Below are 18,040 nucleotides of genomic sequence, written 5' to 3' on the forward strand. Positions count from 1 at the left end.
TTATGTTTTTGAGTCCTGATGATGGAATTACACCCATCTCAGCTTCACGAATCACTCTAAATTTGCTCAAGTATGGGACTATGACTGGGGTACATGTTTTAATAACTGAACTGAATTCATCCTCAAATGAGAGCTGGCACATGAATTTTGAGAATATGTTCTTTCAGTGTTTCTATTTCTCCATACCTCTCCACCGCCACTTCTTGGTTCTTGTGGTGCTAAGAATCAAATCCAGGGCTTCATACACGGTAGGTGAGCACTCTACCACTGAGCCACATCCCCAACCCAACCTCTGTTTTTTTTCTTTTATAATCCCTTAGTACTATTGCTAAATAAATAGCAATAATTTTTAATTATGTTACATACATTTTCAGCCTTAAGCATTTAGAGTTTTAAAAAAAATTAATCTCCTTGTCAATTATTCTTATTTCAGAATTGTTTGGTTTACTTTTTATAAATAGAAGTAGAATATGTAATTAGGCAAATTATGTGGTTTTTGAATATGTATTTATTTTTAAAAACCAAACCTTTTTGCTTTTAAATCCTTAGGGAAGATTCATCTAATGAGAACAAAATAATAATGATTATAGATTATCATTTTAAAATCATTACTCCCATAAGTTAATTCTGTAAGTTACATTTGAATTTCTTTTTAAGATATCTTATCTCACAACTTTCACTCTCTCCCCAAAATTGAAACCAAAGTAAAACTTAGATTTCTAATGTGTTGTAAATTTGAAGATAGTGAAACTATCAATTGGATTATATATTTTTTGATAACTACAATTATTTAAATAATTAAATACTTCACATATAAAAACAAACACTTTAAAGAAAAAAGAAAGATCAGCCTGTGATGGACATATGGAAGAAATATTACTTCTTCCCTAGGGGCTGAGAATGTAGCTCAGTAGTAGAGTGCTTGTCTAGCATGCAGAAAGCCCTGGGTTAAATCCCCGGCATGCCACCCCCCCAAAAAAAAAGAGAGAGAAAGAGAGAGAGAGAGATAGAGAGAGGTGAAGAAAGAAAGAAAGACTTCTGTAAGAGACCAAGTATAACAAACATGTAAGTATTAACAGTAGCTGACAGGCTTTTCCTGTGCCTAGGTAATTGAAGCGAGGCAAGCAGGTCATGACATGTACAGTTTTGTATGAGAATCAAGCACAATAATGATTAAAGATGCTTTCTTGATCATCACCAATACTTACCCTTCCCAAGGCTCTTGGATAAATGCAGTAATTTTTTATTTTCCTGGTGTATTGCAATTTAAATGAGACAACTTTTGGGAACTTTGGGAACTTAAGATTTTTTTCTTATTGTTTACTTTGTTTATCTCTTTGTTACTAAACCTTTCCTTGTGATTTCCCTTCTTACAATTATATGTCCGTAAGCACAAAACTTCAAGAAACTTTGTTATTTAAGCTAAAGGTATAGTCACATTGTCTACATATAGTCATATGTATAGTAGTATTTATTAGTTTTTTTGCTAAGATATTAAACATCCCTACTGGGCGCTGTGGTGCACACCTGTAATCCCAGCAACTCAGAAGGCTGAGGCAGGAGGATTGCAAGTTCTAGGCCAGCCTCAGCAACTTAGTGAGATCCTTCCTGTCTCAAAATAAAACATAAAATAGACTTGGGATATGGTTCAATGGTAAAGCAGCTCTGGGTTAAATTCCCATTAACAAGAAAAAAAAAGATTATGCAGCCCTTTACACTGTATTATCATTTACTGAAAGAAATAGACTGTTTACTGCCAAGAGGATTTAGTAGCTTTTTTCATGGGTAGCAAGTGTAGGCATTTGATACTTGAGATATGTGTTCTTTTTCACCCTTACCCATCTTGCTGTGATTGGCTAGTTGGGTAAGAAAAAGTATTTACTGATTTTTTTAAAGCTATGCTGGATATACAGAAGAAAAAAAAGACTCTGACCTTAAGGGACCATGTATAATAAAATGAGTAAATAAAATCCTAGATCTTATTGTAATATAGGTATATTCTAAGTAAGTTATTCTTTCTGCTGAGTCCTGCTTTGTTCTTTAATACTCAGCTTTTAGGATTCCTAAATCATATGCCATTATGTCATAGGGTATGCTCTTCTGCCTGTCTGCTATCCTAAGATCTTACTGTTTATATTACATACAATGCTTATATTGCACACCGTGTGGCAAGTTTTTAAATTTAATGTCTATTTTGGTTTAGATGTTAATGACCATATAAGATTTGAAATGGTGTTCATTGCTTTTTCTTTTCACTAGCATTTAAAATTCTTGTATTACCATATATTTTTTAAATTTTTTATTTAATTTATTTTTTCTGTGGTGCTGAGGAATCAAACCCAGCACCTCACACATGCTAGGCAAGTACTCTACCACTAAGTCATTAGTGTACTAATGTACTTAGTACATTAATTACTTAAGTACGCTACAACTAAGCCCTTGCATTGCCATCTGCTGAGGTAGCCTTACACTGTATACTTCACAGTTGACATTAAAGTTGTTCATTTTACTAATAGTAATAATGCTCTGATAAACATGATAACATATTTGCTTTTTCATGTTTTGTGTTATTTACTTATAATTAATTTTAAGAAATAATTACTGGAGAATGGCCTTTTGAAAGTATTGTTAATTTACTCAAGTAGCATTTTGGGAAGAAGTGGAGTGAATATTCAATCACTGCTGTCATCAGTGACTGAATATCTTAATCTGAATCTCAGACTGTAGTGGATTTTTAGTGTATGAAAAAGATGGTTTTCTAAAGTGTGTTAATGGTGATAAATTATACTTTAAAAACTCTTAATTTGAAGCACAGTAGTCTAAGAACTAATGGAAATGCATAAAAGATAAAAGACGGTAGACTTTCTTGTACTTGCATATCTAAATATTTTAACATTTAACTTTCATGCTAAAAAATACACTATATTATTATGTTTTTCCCCATTTTGCTCTTTGAAGAAATTGAGGCATTTTATAAATAGCAAAAGCTTTTTGCTAATTCCCATAGGAGGGCTTGAAACAAGTGACCATCACTGTGAAAACTGCTCTTCTGTGAGATGGATCCTACAGATGAGACCCCAGTTTTGTGTGGATTCCTCTTCCCTGTTCATGGCTATTTGTAGTTGTCAAAGAATGACTGGGGACCAGACTTCTTTTAAAAATGTATATTTAAGCATTAAAATAATGTCAAATGTGCTTTCTCTGCTTGTGATGATTTTGATTATATTGTCCTTTTTAATAATATTAATGGAATAATCTCGGTTGTAAAGCATTATGGTCTTATTCAGTTGTTTATGTTCTGTATTATATATTATCATCTGATCTTTAATCATGAATTCTAGACATTCAGTAATTATTTTATTAGCATACATCATAAAAATATTTTATTGTTTTTAAGGTATATTTACTAATTCAATAATTTTAAGATAGTGAGAAGGAAAATAAATATTTTAATGTGCTATGATTTTATTTGAATTATATTATTCATGCTCATATTCATCTTCAGAAATAAATTATGCCAACTATTTTGAAATCTTAGAAATTCTCCATGTTCATGTTAATATCATCATTATATTTTCTTTTTGTAAGAAATATGATTTTACATATAAATCTGTTTTTCAATGCATGTTTAATCTATACAACCAAGTATTTAAAAACATTGAACATCAGTTCTTTTGGAATTTTATCATTGGTATAACATCTACCTCTCTGTAAATCATTGGTTGGGTCTTAACTTTGGAGAGGGATTTTAGACCTCCATCAAAAAATTCTGATGAGACACATGATCTGTCCTCTGAAAATTGTTTTAGCACCACATTTTAAAAATTTTATATTCTATGCTAGACAGTTCATAGATCCACCTGAAAGTCCTTGCTGTGAACTTCAGTAATGCTAAATCAGCAGTTTGTATTAGCATATGTTTATGTTTCTTACCTAAAATGTGTGATTATTTCTGATAGATACTTTAAAATTTCTGTGTCACCACAGAATAAAATACCAGATGATCACTTGGTAAGCACTTAATACATATTTTTTCTTTAAGGGCAGCAATGGAAGTTAACTTATAAACACACTATGGGTATTTTTCTAGCTTTGTGTGCCAATATGTAGAACTGTGCTTTTGTTCCTAATAAAATTTTTCCAACGTTCTTATTATAATTAGCTATTACACAAATATTACTTGAATATATAAACTTCCCAAATCTTAACTCTTGTTTCCTTTTCAGAATCATATCAAAAAGTTGGAAGGAGAGACTTACCGATACCACTGTGTTATTCCTGGAAGCAAGAGAACAGTACTGATGGTTACAAATAGGTATTATTTTAGGCAACATTTTTCAAGTACAACTTAGTTGTATAGATCATAGGAATTTTTAAGGCTGAAATGGCTGAGGATTTAAAGGACTGTACTGCAGTGGAAAAATATTAATTGCCATAGAATCACAAAAATACAGATCTAAATACGTCCTTTAAGATCATCTGTTCCAATGCCCTCATGTTGGAGATGATGAAACTGAGACTTAGCATGGTTTACGAAGTAATCCAGATGAGTGGACTCCTGAGATTGGAGTCTGCAGTGGGCTTCACACCAGCAGTAGTGGCACCATTGTAAATGAGTTACAATTCTAGTTATAGAGGTGAAAACATGAGTGACTTATTCTTACTGGGTTTTATTTGAGGTGATTACTATATCTCTTTAAAGGGATGACATTATTTCTGTGTATTTGTCCCACATTCACCTAAGCATTTTTTTAAGTGCTAGATACTTTTTCCAAAAAAAGAAAGAAAGAAAGAAAGAAAAGGAGTTGTATTAAATTATCTGCTTGTTTTCTTGTAATTTGCCCTAGAAATAAATTTATCGGAAAATGGCTGTTATGGAGTAATAATTTTTCAGAACTTTCTAAGTGATTAAGGCAAAGTACTTAAGATAGACAAGACCCTGCCTTCGATTCCTCAGAATTGCCTTTAAATACATCTGGATGGGAAGGAATATAAGGACTTGGAGATAAACAAGTCTGTTTAAAGAGAAGTTTAACCAGTCATGTAAGAGAATGTTATCCAGTCTTCACATCTATTAAAAATTAACACAAAATAATTCATCTAAAAAACAGCTTTTACAAATTCAACAAGTAATCACTCATTGGTATGCCCGAGATGTTATTGTTTCCATTAGATTAAAACAAAAACAATGTTTATTTTGCTGCGTATTGTGTTTAGCTGACAGTGGCAGTATGTTAATTTTAATATTATTATACCTGTTATGTAAATTAATGTTAGATAAGGGGATCCAGTTTTGTGTGTGTGTGTGTGTGTGTGTGTGTGTGTGTGTGTGATAATTATTACTTTTAGTATTTGTTTGATGTAAGGCATTCTGTGGAAATATTACTGTATACATTATGTACCTGTTTTTTGCATCAAGAAACTTGAAGAATAATAGTAATTTTATGTAGTCTCTTAAGGGAACTTTTTAAAAAATATTTATTAGTTGTCGATATACCTTTATTTTTTATTTATTTATATGTGGTACTGAGAATTGAACCTGGTGCCTCACACATGCTAGGCAAGTGCTCTACCACTGAGCCACAATCCCAGCCCCTCTTAGGGAACTTTTTATGAGGCTGTTAGTAAAACAGTATTCCTGACCACTATAGTGACATAGGTGCCCCTGCTAGTTTTAGAACATTCTAACATGGATTTCTTTGAGATAGTTATCATTATGTTGATCTCTTTGACCCTATGATTACCAAAAAAAAATCTATCTCATTTCTTCCAAATACAGCATTCTTTAAAATAGCTTTTTTAAATTGCTATATTTATCCATTTATAGATAATACAGAACAAAATCAATAAACTTTCTTTAAAGGGCGAGATATAAATTCAAGGACTGTGCTTTCTTTCTCAGCTTTTTTAATCACTCTGCCCTTGTGATGGTAAAGATAGCCATGACCACCAGTGTATTAAAAAATGGTCATGGCTACACTCTAGTAAAATTTTATTGAAATAGGCTTTGAGCTAGATTGGGCTCCACAGCCATAGTTTCCTACCCCCAATACAGATAATTTAAAATATGAAAATAATTAAAGTTAACTAGACATTCTTGTTTACATCTTTTGTCCCAATATAATTATTAAGAGCCATCTCTTTTATTTTTAGAATGTCCTGGTATGTACAATAAATTTAACCCACAAAATATTCTTTACCAACAGTTTTACCATCCAGAGTGACCACTATTAGCTGACTTATCAGATTGTTGTAGTACATGTATTTTTTAAAAATTATGTGCAAAAAATGAATTATGTCCATTTTGGTAATCTAGGTTTTTATATATCGATATTACTATAATCATTTTCTCAAACCATTAAATTTTATTGACAACCTGACTTTTAATGACTAGATAGTATTGTATTTATGGATGTACCATAGTTTATTCAAGTATTCCCTTACTATTTGTTGTTCAGTTTCCCTTTTATCAATAGTGTATTATATCTTTGCAGCAAAATCATTTTCTTGTTATTTCCTTGGAATAAATTATTAAAAGTGAAATTGCTGGCTTAAAAGTTGTGAGGTTTTTGAGGCCTTTTTATATATTGCCAAGTCATTTTTCAGAAAGTTTCTGTTCGCTTTGTGTGCAGCTGTATGTGTCCTTTCTTAAATGATGCTAGTAATGGTGGAAAATAATTTGTTTTTATTACCAATTTTTAATTATTGATGAATATGAATATTTTAGTATATCAACCAGTTATATTTTCTATTTTGTGAATTACTTCTAATTTTTCAATGGTTTATTTTTTTCCCACTGAATTTAGAATTTACTTTGCAAATTATTGTTACCAAAATATCCTTTATCCAGACTGGCAAAAATAGCTTATTTTTATTGCTTATTGCCAGTCTGGATAAAGGATATTTTTGGGGTTAGATTTTTTTGCAAAAATTATTGATTAGCTTTTTCTGCCTGATGTATTATTTCCCAATATATATTGAGTTTTCATTCAAAATTTATTTCAAGGTTCTTTTACTTAGTGGTTTTAGAAACAAAGCACACGTTTCATAACCTAAATTTATTAGGTTGTAGTTCCGCTAATTGATCTTAACTCCCCCATTGTTTATTTTGGTAATCTTTATTAGGAAATTGATCCTTGGGCTGACTTATTTTTTAACTGTTAGTAGAGAGATACAGAGATGCCCCTTCCCTATCTGAGGGGGCACCTACAAACCATCAGTGACATTACTGTGTGTGATAGGTGCTAGGAAAAAGTGATGTACAGAGATTCTGAAGACATAGGAAAAGTTCTGATTACATTGATGTGGGGACCAAAGTGCCAAGGGGAAGAGTAGTAACTTTCTGTAGGAGGAGGTCCTGGAGCTGAGTCTTATAGTATGTGTCGCTGCCACTTGGTAACAAGAGGCAAAGCAAAGATATAAAGTGGAATGGTACTTGGAAGAGTCAAATCAGGGCAATGGCCTGATGGTCCAGTGTTAGCAAGAAAAGTATTGGGGTATGAGGCTAGAGTCATTTGTGGTTGCTTCTGTTATATTAAGGTTTAGGTGTTATTATTAATGTGATGGAGAATGACTAGTTCTTTTTTTTTTCTTTTAAGATATAGCCTTTTATTTTATTGTGTGGTATTACTGGCAGCTTCTCACACAAGTTTTTGAACATAGCACACAAATGAAAATTTGCTTTTTATTTTCTTTCCCACTGAAGGCTTATAAACAATAAGTAATATGATAAGGTTTGTAGTTTAAAAACCTCTGGCATCTCTAGATGCTAGATTGGAAGAGTCTGTGTAGATAGGAAATCAGTGGCTTGTAGTTTTTGTTGCTGCACAACAAATATTCCAATGTGCCAAGCTCATTTAATATTGGTAGAATTCAGTTGAATTCTGTCAGCCAGGGGGCTGTACTGAGCTCTTAAAAGCCACCTCATTCCTTGCTGTGTGTCTCCCTCCATCAAGCCAAAAAGGGCACTTTGAATTTGACTTCTTAATCTCTGGTCTATATTTAAAGAGTCCATGTGATTAAGTCAGGCCCGCTGCATGAATTATTTTTACTTAGTTATCTGTGCCTTAATAACCGAAGCTATATCATGGGAGGAAATCTGTGATATTCATGGTCCTGAGATTATTCAGAACTATACATGAAGGGATAGGGAATCTTAGAGACCATCTTAGAATTTTATCTGCCACAGAGACTGTGATAGCTATCTTGGTAGGAAGTGATGAGAGCCTAAATTAAAAGAATAAGAATTGAATAGGAGAAGGCTTAATAGATGGGCCTTGGTGACTGAAAATGAAAGAAAAAGGGATAGAAAAGGACTCTTTGGCTTTGGGTTTGAACACCAGAAGGATTGGTGGTGCTATATTTAGTAATTTGAGGGAAAAAATGGTGTGTGTCTTGTTTTTTTTTTTTTTAACTTAACTGGGTTTTGACAACTTTGAGACATCAAAGTGGAGATGCCTCAGTAGATAAGGAAACAAAGGTAGACAAACAATAGGAATTTGGTTAAAAATCTGGAGTCAAGATCTTGGAGTCTCCTTGTAAGGGTAGAAAATGACTGAGATTTAATAAATTTTGATTAACATGAAACAGGATTAAGAGAGTGAAGGAGACTTATGGTGGTAGGAGAGCAATAATATTGGTGGTCAAAAGAAGAGTTTAAAGATATACAGAATAGTGAGTTACATTGGGCACAAGGATTTGTAACAGCCAGCTTTAACTCTTAGCTCTATCATCTGATCTCAGCTGGGGCCTAGGGTAGGGGGAGTGGGATCTACTTTCTAGAGACATTTGGAAACAAATGGGATTGTTGAAAGTTATTTGAGCAGCTTGGTGTCCTGGCATTATAGCACTTGGTAGGCTGGGGGCTATTGTCCCTGAGCCTCTTTCAGGGCATAACACAGTCCCAAACAAGCCCAATGTTTTAAAGGCTTCTCAGTTGAGAAATGCAGTTCCAAAGGCCTGTTGCAGTTAGTTTCCTGCACTCCAGTGGTCACCAGGTTCATTTAATCCTACCTTCCAAACACCTCCTTCTTACAGCCATTGCCCTACTTGAGGCTCTTATTGCCTCCTGTTTGGACTCTTAAGAAACTTCCCATCCAGAGTGTCTCATCATTGTATTTTGTCTGATACTCCAGCTGTAGACCCCCACATTCCTTAAAGAAGTCTTCCCTTCTTTGTATCCCTATATTTGTCAGCGTGCACTTCCCTTTGGACTCTCTTTCCCCTTTCTCAAGTACAGAACCTCCTTGCATGTCACTTGCTTCACCAGCACTTGTCTTGCTGTACAGGGGCTTTTATTGACATGATTATTTCCCCTTCTAGCCTTTGAGTACCTCTCAAAGAGAAACCTTATCTTTCTGGTTTCTCTTACACCCTAGATATTTGTTGAATTAGCAATTCAATTACTTTACTGAAGTTTTGTTTTCTGTAATAGAAACTTAAAATCAAGTATGGTTGTATTGGTAACTAATGTGAATCACAGACTGGGAAATCAATGTGGATGGCCTTTAAGGATTCTGTTTTTTTTTTTCTATTACTATTGAGTAAAATAAGATACTCCCTCTGTGATGCAGTGCATTAAAGTTAAAGTGTTCAAGTCTGATATTTATTAGTAGGCTTCAAGTGAATCTTTGCTGACATTTGAGGTTTGTGACATTTCCTGCACATTCCTTCGTGACTGTAAGGCATAAATGACAGTAAAGAACAATTAAAAATTTCCCCAAGTAAAACATTTTCAGGGACTTCTGCCATTAAAGCTTCCCAGATGAGAGTACAGCCTGTCCCTTATGTGTTTCAGAGATGATTTCACTATCAGTTTTTTGGTCAATTAGAGAATGTTTTACTTTTCTGAATTCTGCAAGATTAGCAGAAGGGGAATTTTTGAGAGTCTACTTTGTTAGATGACAGGTGTCATATTTCTCTTCATTTGACAGATATCAAGACTTTTAATGGGAAGCATACTCTTTTCAGTGCCAGTTTTCATTGTTTACTGAGTGAGCACTGCATGTACTATGTACAGATTGAACTAGTAGAGAGAATAATTAGCTGTCTTTATCACTACCTGTGTGTTTTTGTTTTTTGTTTTTTTGCAAAATAGGCGAGTACTATTTACAAAAGAAGTTGAAATCCTTGGCCATATGTCCGTAGACTGGCAATGTCCTTTTGAAGATTTTGTACTTCCTCCTAGTATTGATGAAAATCTGCTGAAAATTTCAGTTAAGGTAAGAAAACACAACTTACACCTCTAGAGCCAGGCATTCATTATGAGTGGAAACCAGCGCTTTCTGACTCTGTTTTTCAGTTAACTACACAACACATTAAAAGGAACATTATTGTTATTATTTTATGCTGAAATATAAAGAAAGTTACAACCCATTTATTTGTGTAGTTGTATTTTCTGACAATCCTTGATTGCATAGAGTGAAATATCAGTTTGACAAAAAAAGTTAAGATGCTGATGTACTGATACTTTCTTTTTTGGTAGATTTAAGCAATAGTGAAACTGAGGTGTTTTTGTTGTTTTTACTTCATATGAATACCCATTTTGCTATAATATCAGGCATTTCTCGAAAAATATCCTTCTTTTAGAAGATTACAAGGTGCTTTGTGAAAATAAATAATATGTCAGAAATAGCTATGTTTTATATTATTTGGAATTTACAGAATGCTAATACAATTTAAGCAATTTTTTTGTCTCTTCTCCACATCATTTTCTAAAAACTTTATTTAATCACCTAGTAATTTGCAAAAATGATACCTCATCTTTTACTTAATTCTCAGACTCACTTAACTTTGAAACATGTTTATTATAACATACATATAATATAAATGTATTTACATTTATTAAAATACTTATAGTTTCCATTCTAATTATGGTAATTTCTGTAGTATCTTTGTTTTTTTCTAAATAATAGTGATGTTATCTCTATTATTGAAATGCTCTGGAAAGCTTTTATCATAAAATTTTAGTAAGATGAGAGTATTGTTTTCCTTTTTTAAAATTTTTAAATTTGTTTTAATTAGTTATACATGATAGTAGAATGTATTTATGCACTTTAATATATCATACATAGATGGGGTATAATTTCTTATTTTTCTAAGTGTACATGTTGCAGAATCATATTGGTCATGCAGTCACATATATACATAGAATAATAATGTCTGTTTCATTCTACTATCTTTCTTATTCCCACATTCCTTCCCTAGCCTCCCATCACATCCCTCTATCTAATCTAAAGTAACACTATTCTTCCCTAGTGTCCCTCTACCCCCGCCTTATTGTGAATTAGCATCCACATATTAGAGAAAACATTCGGCCTTCGGTTTTGTGGAAGTGGCTTATTTTGCTTAGCATGATATTTTTCAACTCCAACCATTTACTGGCAAATGCCATAATTTCACTCTTCTTTAAAGCTGAGTAATATTCCATTGAGTATACATACCACATTTTCTTTTTTCATTTATCTATTGAGGGACACCTAGGTTGGTTCCATAGTCTAGCTATTATGAATTGAGCTGTTATAAACATTGATGTGGCTGTGTCACTATAATATGCTGATTTTAGGTCCTTTGGGTATAAATTAAGGAGTGGGATAGCTGGGTCAAATGGTGGTTTCATTCCAAGTTTTTTGAGGAATCTCCATACTGCTTCCCATGATGGTTGCACCAGTTTGCACTCCCATCAGCAATGTATGAGTGAGACTCGCCAACATTTATTGTTGTTTGTATTCTTGATGATTGCCATTCTGACTGGAGTGAGATGAAATCTTAGAGTAGTTTTGATTTGCATTTCTCTAATTGCTAGAGATGTTGAACACTTTTTCATATATTTGTTGATCGATTGTATTTCTTCTTTGTGAAATGTCTGTTCGGCTCCTTAGCCCATTTATTGATTGGGCTATTTGTGGTTTTGTTATTAAGTTTTTTGAGTTCTTCTATATATCCTAGAGATTAATGCTTTATCAGAAGTGCATGTGGTAAAGATTTTCTACCAACCTGTAGGCTCTCTCCTCGGTGTTATTGTTTACTTTGCTGAGAAGAAGCTTTTTAATTTGAATCCATCCCATTTATTGATTCTTGATTTTACTTCTTGCACTTTAGGAGTCTTGTTAAGGAAATCAGATCCTAGGCCAATGTGGTGAAGATTTGAGCCTATTTTTCCTTCTATTAGGTGCAGGGTCTCTGTTCTAGTGCCTAAGTCTTTGATCCACTTTGAGTTGTTTTCCTTTAGTTTGTGTTTACTTTGCTTTTTATGGAAATTTACAGGTAAGAGGAACTACCTACCCATTTGTTTTTTCAGCAGTACTAGAATTTAAAGAGTACCTTGGTGTATTGAAACAGTTTTCATGCTAGGGCAGACTGTGTCACTCTGCATATATTTTACAGTTTTCTCAGTTATCACTCTGCTTTCACATCAGTGGTGAGAATTGATTCAATATATTTTACATTATATAAGAATTTTATCTGTCAGCCAAGGAAATGAAGGAAGGGCTTTTTGATTTGTCAGATGTGATTAGTTTATCAAGTGGTGTTTCTGTAGGCTATTATTGCCTGCAGAAAGCCATTATTTTATAGATAGATGTATATACATCCAATTTCATAAATTCTAACAGCTCATATGAAATCACTCTCATTGTACCAAGATGATTTATTTTATATCTTTCTTGAATATGTATATTCTGGTAGTCTACTGGTTATAAAGTAGAGTTGACATTCAAGCATCCAATTAAAGGTGTTGCTTTCTTTTTCTTCTTTTCTTCCATTGTTTCTTTTGAAATAGGAGCAGGGTCTGTTCCACAAAAGAGATAATGCCAGTCTAGTCTGTCTTCAGAAAATTTACCTGAAGGACACCACCACAGCAGAGGTAAACTGTTTATTTAAAGAATACCCCTTAGGTTTTGAGCTGAAAGATTTTTTTAAAGCCTGTTTTATAACTAACACCTGTTATTTATCCCCCCAAATCTTGTAGTTATAAATTGGATGAATGTATAGACTTAAAAATAATAAACTGTGGACTTACTGGGGCAGAAGGTTAGTGCTTGCATTGATACATGGAACAGAAGCTCTGTTCTCAGTTACTGGATCTGTGGGGAGAGTTCCATCTCTTCTGTACCTTCCTCTTCTACCAGATGAACCTGAACTTGTTTTCACAGTTCATAATACACATTTTATTTTACAGAGAGCATTTAATGCCATTGAGGATGCACAGTCATTGAGACACCAACAAAAGCTGATGAAGCAGTCATCACAGAAACTTCTAAGGCCTCAAACACCATCATAATTATAGATCCCAGAGGGCTGCTGGTGGGGGAAAAATCACTCATATTTACCATGGTAGAGAGAAGTTTGCAAGCAACTTTTTAGTTTTATGTAATAGAATAGCTAGTGTTGGGTTTTTTTTTCTCCCCCTATAGTTTTGACTCTTAATTTTATAACCATGCCTGTGTTAGCAACCCATTGTACACTGCTGCTTAAGTGAGTGAGATCTTTGCAGAAATGCCACTTGAGACTCAGAATGAAATTTTCATTAATATTAAAATTGTGAAGCAAATGGCAATAGACTTATTTTTAATTAATTTTTTAAACTAAAGAATGAGAAAGAGTTTAGAATGTTTAGTGTTCTTTGAATGGTTTTAGCCACAAAATGTTGGACACTTTGACATTTTGCCTAAAGGTAATTTGTTCATTAATTGAACTGAGATAACATTTTTTGGTAAACCAGGTAATTGATGGAAAAAAACCCACTAAATGGAGAAATGACATGTTTCCCCCACCCCCACCCCGCCCCATGAAAACATTGTTTTTTCTCCTAATGAGAGAACTTTTACTTTGGTGCTTGTTTTTCTTCCTTGCATTATAATAGAAGAGATATTGTCAATCAAACCTTTAAATAGCTCTATTTGGCTGTCTGTGATGTAGTAGTCATAAAATTTTGAAAGATATTTATAGGCTCTTTCAAGATGAGCTCATATGGTACAATTAAAATTTGCTGATAACATTGCACTTTAAGTTTTTCAGGACTCAGATATGTAAAATACAATATTTTTGTATTTCTAGAAATAGTAATTAAAAGTTGAGAGACTTTTAAGGGCATCATAAATTAATATTTTGTTATAATACATATCTGTAATGTATTTTAAATACTTAGTAGGAAGAATGAAAAATTTTCAGTTGCTTTATAAAAGTAAAATAAGGTATAAATGTATAACAACATTAGAAAATGTTCCATGTGTTCTTTGAGGAGCAAGATGATGAGAATCAATTCAGTGTAATGTATTTTTGCCTTTTGTATATCTCTATGCTGATCAGAGATGTTCTGCTTATTAAAACTTTAACAAAATACTCAAGAAGTATTTAATTTCCTTGGCTGAACCTTTAGATGTGCTCATAGTATTGAACTTAGCGTTTATTTCAAATCACTGAGTCAGTGATGAATTCAAGATGTGGATTCACTTGGTTGGCTGTTTTTGTGATGTGTGAATTATTAGTGTTATTCATGTTTTTTAAGACCTGGCTATAAATTTTTTTTAAATTTTCCTAGTGATATGTAATGTTAAATCTCAGAAGAGGATGCATTGTTTAATGCCCAGAGTGTTTGATTTTTGGTAGACATTGCCTTTTCAACAACATTCTTTTTTATTTTGGTGAAAAAAAGTATCATATATAAAACTTCTAGTTTTAAACATAATTTCTGTGTTAGTAGTTGATTGTAGTTTATTAAAAAGAGCATTATAAACAATTCTATAGTAAGTATTTCTGGTATTTTGTGTCTTTAAAACTGACCTAATCAGGAATTTGGGATATTTAATTAGATTTTTCATATGAATCACCACTATTAACAGTGTCCTAAATATTGAAGAAATTATATTGCACTGATGGTTTATTTTCAAAACACAGGTATAGCACATTAAATTAAGGAAATTTATAGAAACCTATAAACTCATTATCTGAGTTGTCTTAAACTTTCAAGTATTTGTAACAGTTTTGTTTGATTTAATCTGGGACAGAAGTAATCCATTAGTAATATATATTGCATTTTTTAAAAACGCATTTCAGTCAATTACTTGTCCATGAACTACTGAGAGAAATAAAACATTTGATGCATTACAGTTGTGAAACTTTGTGGGTTTGTGTTAAATATTCAAGCAGTCCTATAATAGTGAGAAGGTAGATTGATAGTTACAGAGGCCTTTAAAAGACACTAGTCAGGAAAAGCTTTTTCCTGAGGCTTCTGAGCCCCTTGGGCACACCAGTGTTCTGTGGCATAGGCCTAGTGCTTCATTTGTATTGAGGCCATGCCTTCTGTGGTTTCTCTCATCTCCCACAGAGTGTGGCACAGTACTAAACATCCCATCCTGGGAGACTCACAACTCCTGATAGTCAACTTTGACTTGAGGACACTTCAGGAACTTTGCAGAATCTTTCACACATTGCATGGCAGCCTAGGATGCTTCTGCCCACTCACTTGCTCTCCCTATCCTCCTCCATCCCTTCCTCTCTTCCTCCATTTCTTTCTCTTTTTTTAAATATTTTTTAATCATGGATCTTTATTTTATTTATTAATTTATTTATATGTGATGCTGAGAATTGAACCTAGTGCCTCACACATGCTAGGCAAGCACTCTACCACTGAGCCATAACCCCAGCCCCGCCGTTTCTTTCTCTTTTCCCCTTCTCTCCTACTGGGGACTCAGACTACAAATCTGAAGGCTCACCTAGTACTGGACTGTCTAGTAGGAAGAAGAGGTTCATGCTGAGCACTTTAACAAAGCAGGAGCATCAAAGTCAAAAGGGACCAAAACATTGGAAGAGAGTGCAAACTTTGTATGAAAAATCCAATATAATAGAGACTTCCTTACATGTACTTCATTATCTATAGTATTGTTTTATTTTGAACTACGAATGAGAACACTGTCTCTTTGATGCTTTGGGTCTCTAAATGTATTGATCTGCTGTTACCAGGACCTCTGTATTTTCTAACAAACTTCCATGTGTATTTTTAAAACACAACCAGGACTAAAAATTAATGCTCATAAAATAGTCAGATTCTCCAAGGGCTCTACCGAGAATAGTACCAGTTAAAATATAGAGTTGCTGTTACTACTTGAACTACAAGAACCATCTTTGTATTGAGGAGAAAAACCAAAGATTCTTAAAGGATAGGTGGTTGCTTATGTTAGAATCTCAAGTCCTTGAGTACAATCCTGTTTGGTTGAGAATTGCTGCCAGAATGACCAGTATTGCTGATGCCAGGGAGTACAGTACCATGTGTGTTGGCTCTGGATAGACATTGAGACTATCCAAGCAGAGGGAGCACATTTCTCTTGAATCTTTTTCCACTGGAAGAATTTAAGCTCATTCTTGAATTCATACTGGAAAGTATCTTATCGTTTGTCATTCAAGTAATTGAATTGGTTCCTTTTGAACTGGAAAATCTTCAGGAAGACTTGTTTTGTTTTTACATACCACAGGTCTATATATATTCCCTCATCTAAAAATGAAAAATTCAAAAAGCTCTGAAAACCAAAACATTTTTCACAAGTTTGAAACAAAGTTATTTTGGCAGTCGAATCTGTACTAAACTGATGTGAAGTCACTCATACTCTTTATTCTCTTTGGTATAAACAAGTGAAGATGTAGTAATGTCAGTATATGTGATTATGGAATAGTGCTCTGGAGTTCACTGGTGATGTATGATCTGCATGTTTTATGAACTGCATTGCTTTCTTGAGTTTGTAATTCTGTATTCTGAAACACATCTGGCCCCAGGGGGTTCAGATTAAGAGATTGTAGATCTGTATATCCTCAGAATTCTCACTTTATTAAATTTGCTTCTCAAATTGTAGAAAAGTCATAGACTATAGGAGAAGCATGGGAAACTACAGAATTTTCTCCCTTTTCAGACCATGTCATTATTTTATTTTACAGTTATGCTGGTAAATTGTTAAAAGTGTTTAAAGTAATTAATGTTGACATATAGAAGACTAAAATGTTGCTATTTGATCATGAATCGTAAGGATTTATGACACGAGAGTAAAGTATAAAACAAGACTCTCATGATTTCGATTCCTTTTGAATATTGGATAAATATCATCTTCTGGGTGAAAGATTTTTAAAATTGACCTCTAGTGAGAAAATAATTAGAATGGTGGTAAAATAAGCCAACATGGTGCGCTGGGTCGATAGTATTCACTAGGATGATAATGAACGCTTTACAAAGAGGATTTAGTTCTTTAGCAGTAATTCTTTTAAACTCCAAATGACTTCCCCAGAGATTGACTATAATGTCTAAGATTTCTTAATTGTAGTTCAAAATTTCATGTATGTAATTGTCATCAAAATAAATTGGAGTTCTTGGTCTTCAGGTTTTGTTTTTGTAGGACATTTACCTTATGATACTAGTTTTTCTCTTAGCTAAACTACTTTACTTTTTGCTATCTTTTATGTCTTCCTGTGCTAAATTTATTTATATTTTTATTATACCTCTTTAAAATTATTCAGTTATCATTATTAAGTAGTTATTATACTAGTGGTGTCTGTTTCTGTCCAATCCTTTACAGAAAAAGTCTACCTATCCCATATTTACCATATAATTGATCATATGATGGGACAGAAATAGATATTAAGTGACTTATGGAAGATCCTGAAGTTGGAACTGAAATCAAGATCCAACAATGTTTATCAGCATCCCTCTCTATCTCCACCTTTCCTTCCTCTACCTAGAAACAGGGACACTCAGATCTGGGTGAAATGAATATGGCCAATGTTGGCCTCTTGAATTCCTTTTAGAACTTTATGAACTTATTCCCCAACTACATGTTTTCTCCCTGTGTATGTTTTAATCCTAACAGTTACATAAGTATTTCCCATGGTAACACTCCAATCTAAACGACACCTTACTCTTTTTCCTGGAGAACTCTTACATGTGATCTAACATTACTGCTGTGTTATGTGTTTGTAACTCACACTAAACCAACCTGTACCCCTACACCCTCTGTAAGACATCACCCACTACAGTTTAATAACATATGTGGCTTTTGAG

General features: G+C 33.4%; 1 protein-coding gene across 1 annotated transcript; it reads left to right on the forward strand.

Moving 5' to 3' along the window:
• Positions 1 to 3,224: 3,224 nt before the first annotated feature.
• On the forward strand, positions 3,225 to 15,098 carry LOC308640567 (intermembrane lipid transfer protein VPS13C-like). The gene is made up of 4 exons (XM_081312427.1): positions 3,225 to 4,315; positions 10,097 to 10,220; positions 12,779 to 12,862; positions 13,178 to 15,098. Exons 1-4 carry the CDS (start codon positions 4,302 to 4,304, stop codon positions 13,277 to 13,279), a joined length of 324 nt encoding a protein of 107 aa, XP_081168553.1. The 5' UTR covers positions 3,225 to 4,301; the 3' UTR covers positions 13,280 to 15,098.
• Positions 15,099 to 18,040: the final 2,942 nt, after the last annotated feature.

The sequence above is a fragment of the Spermophilus citellus genome, assembly GCF_964194105.1.
Source record: "Spermophilus citellus genome assembly, contig: SCAFFOLD_130, whole genome shotgun sequence".
Lineage (NCBI taxonomy): Eukaryota > Metazoa > Chordata > Mammalia > Rodentia > Sciuridae > Spermophilus > Spermophilus citellus.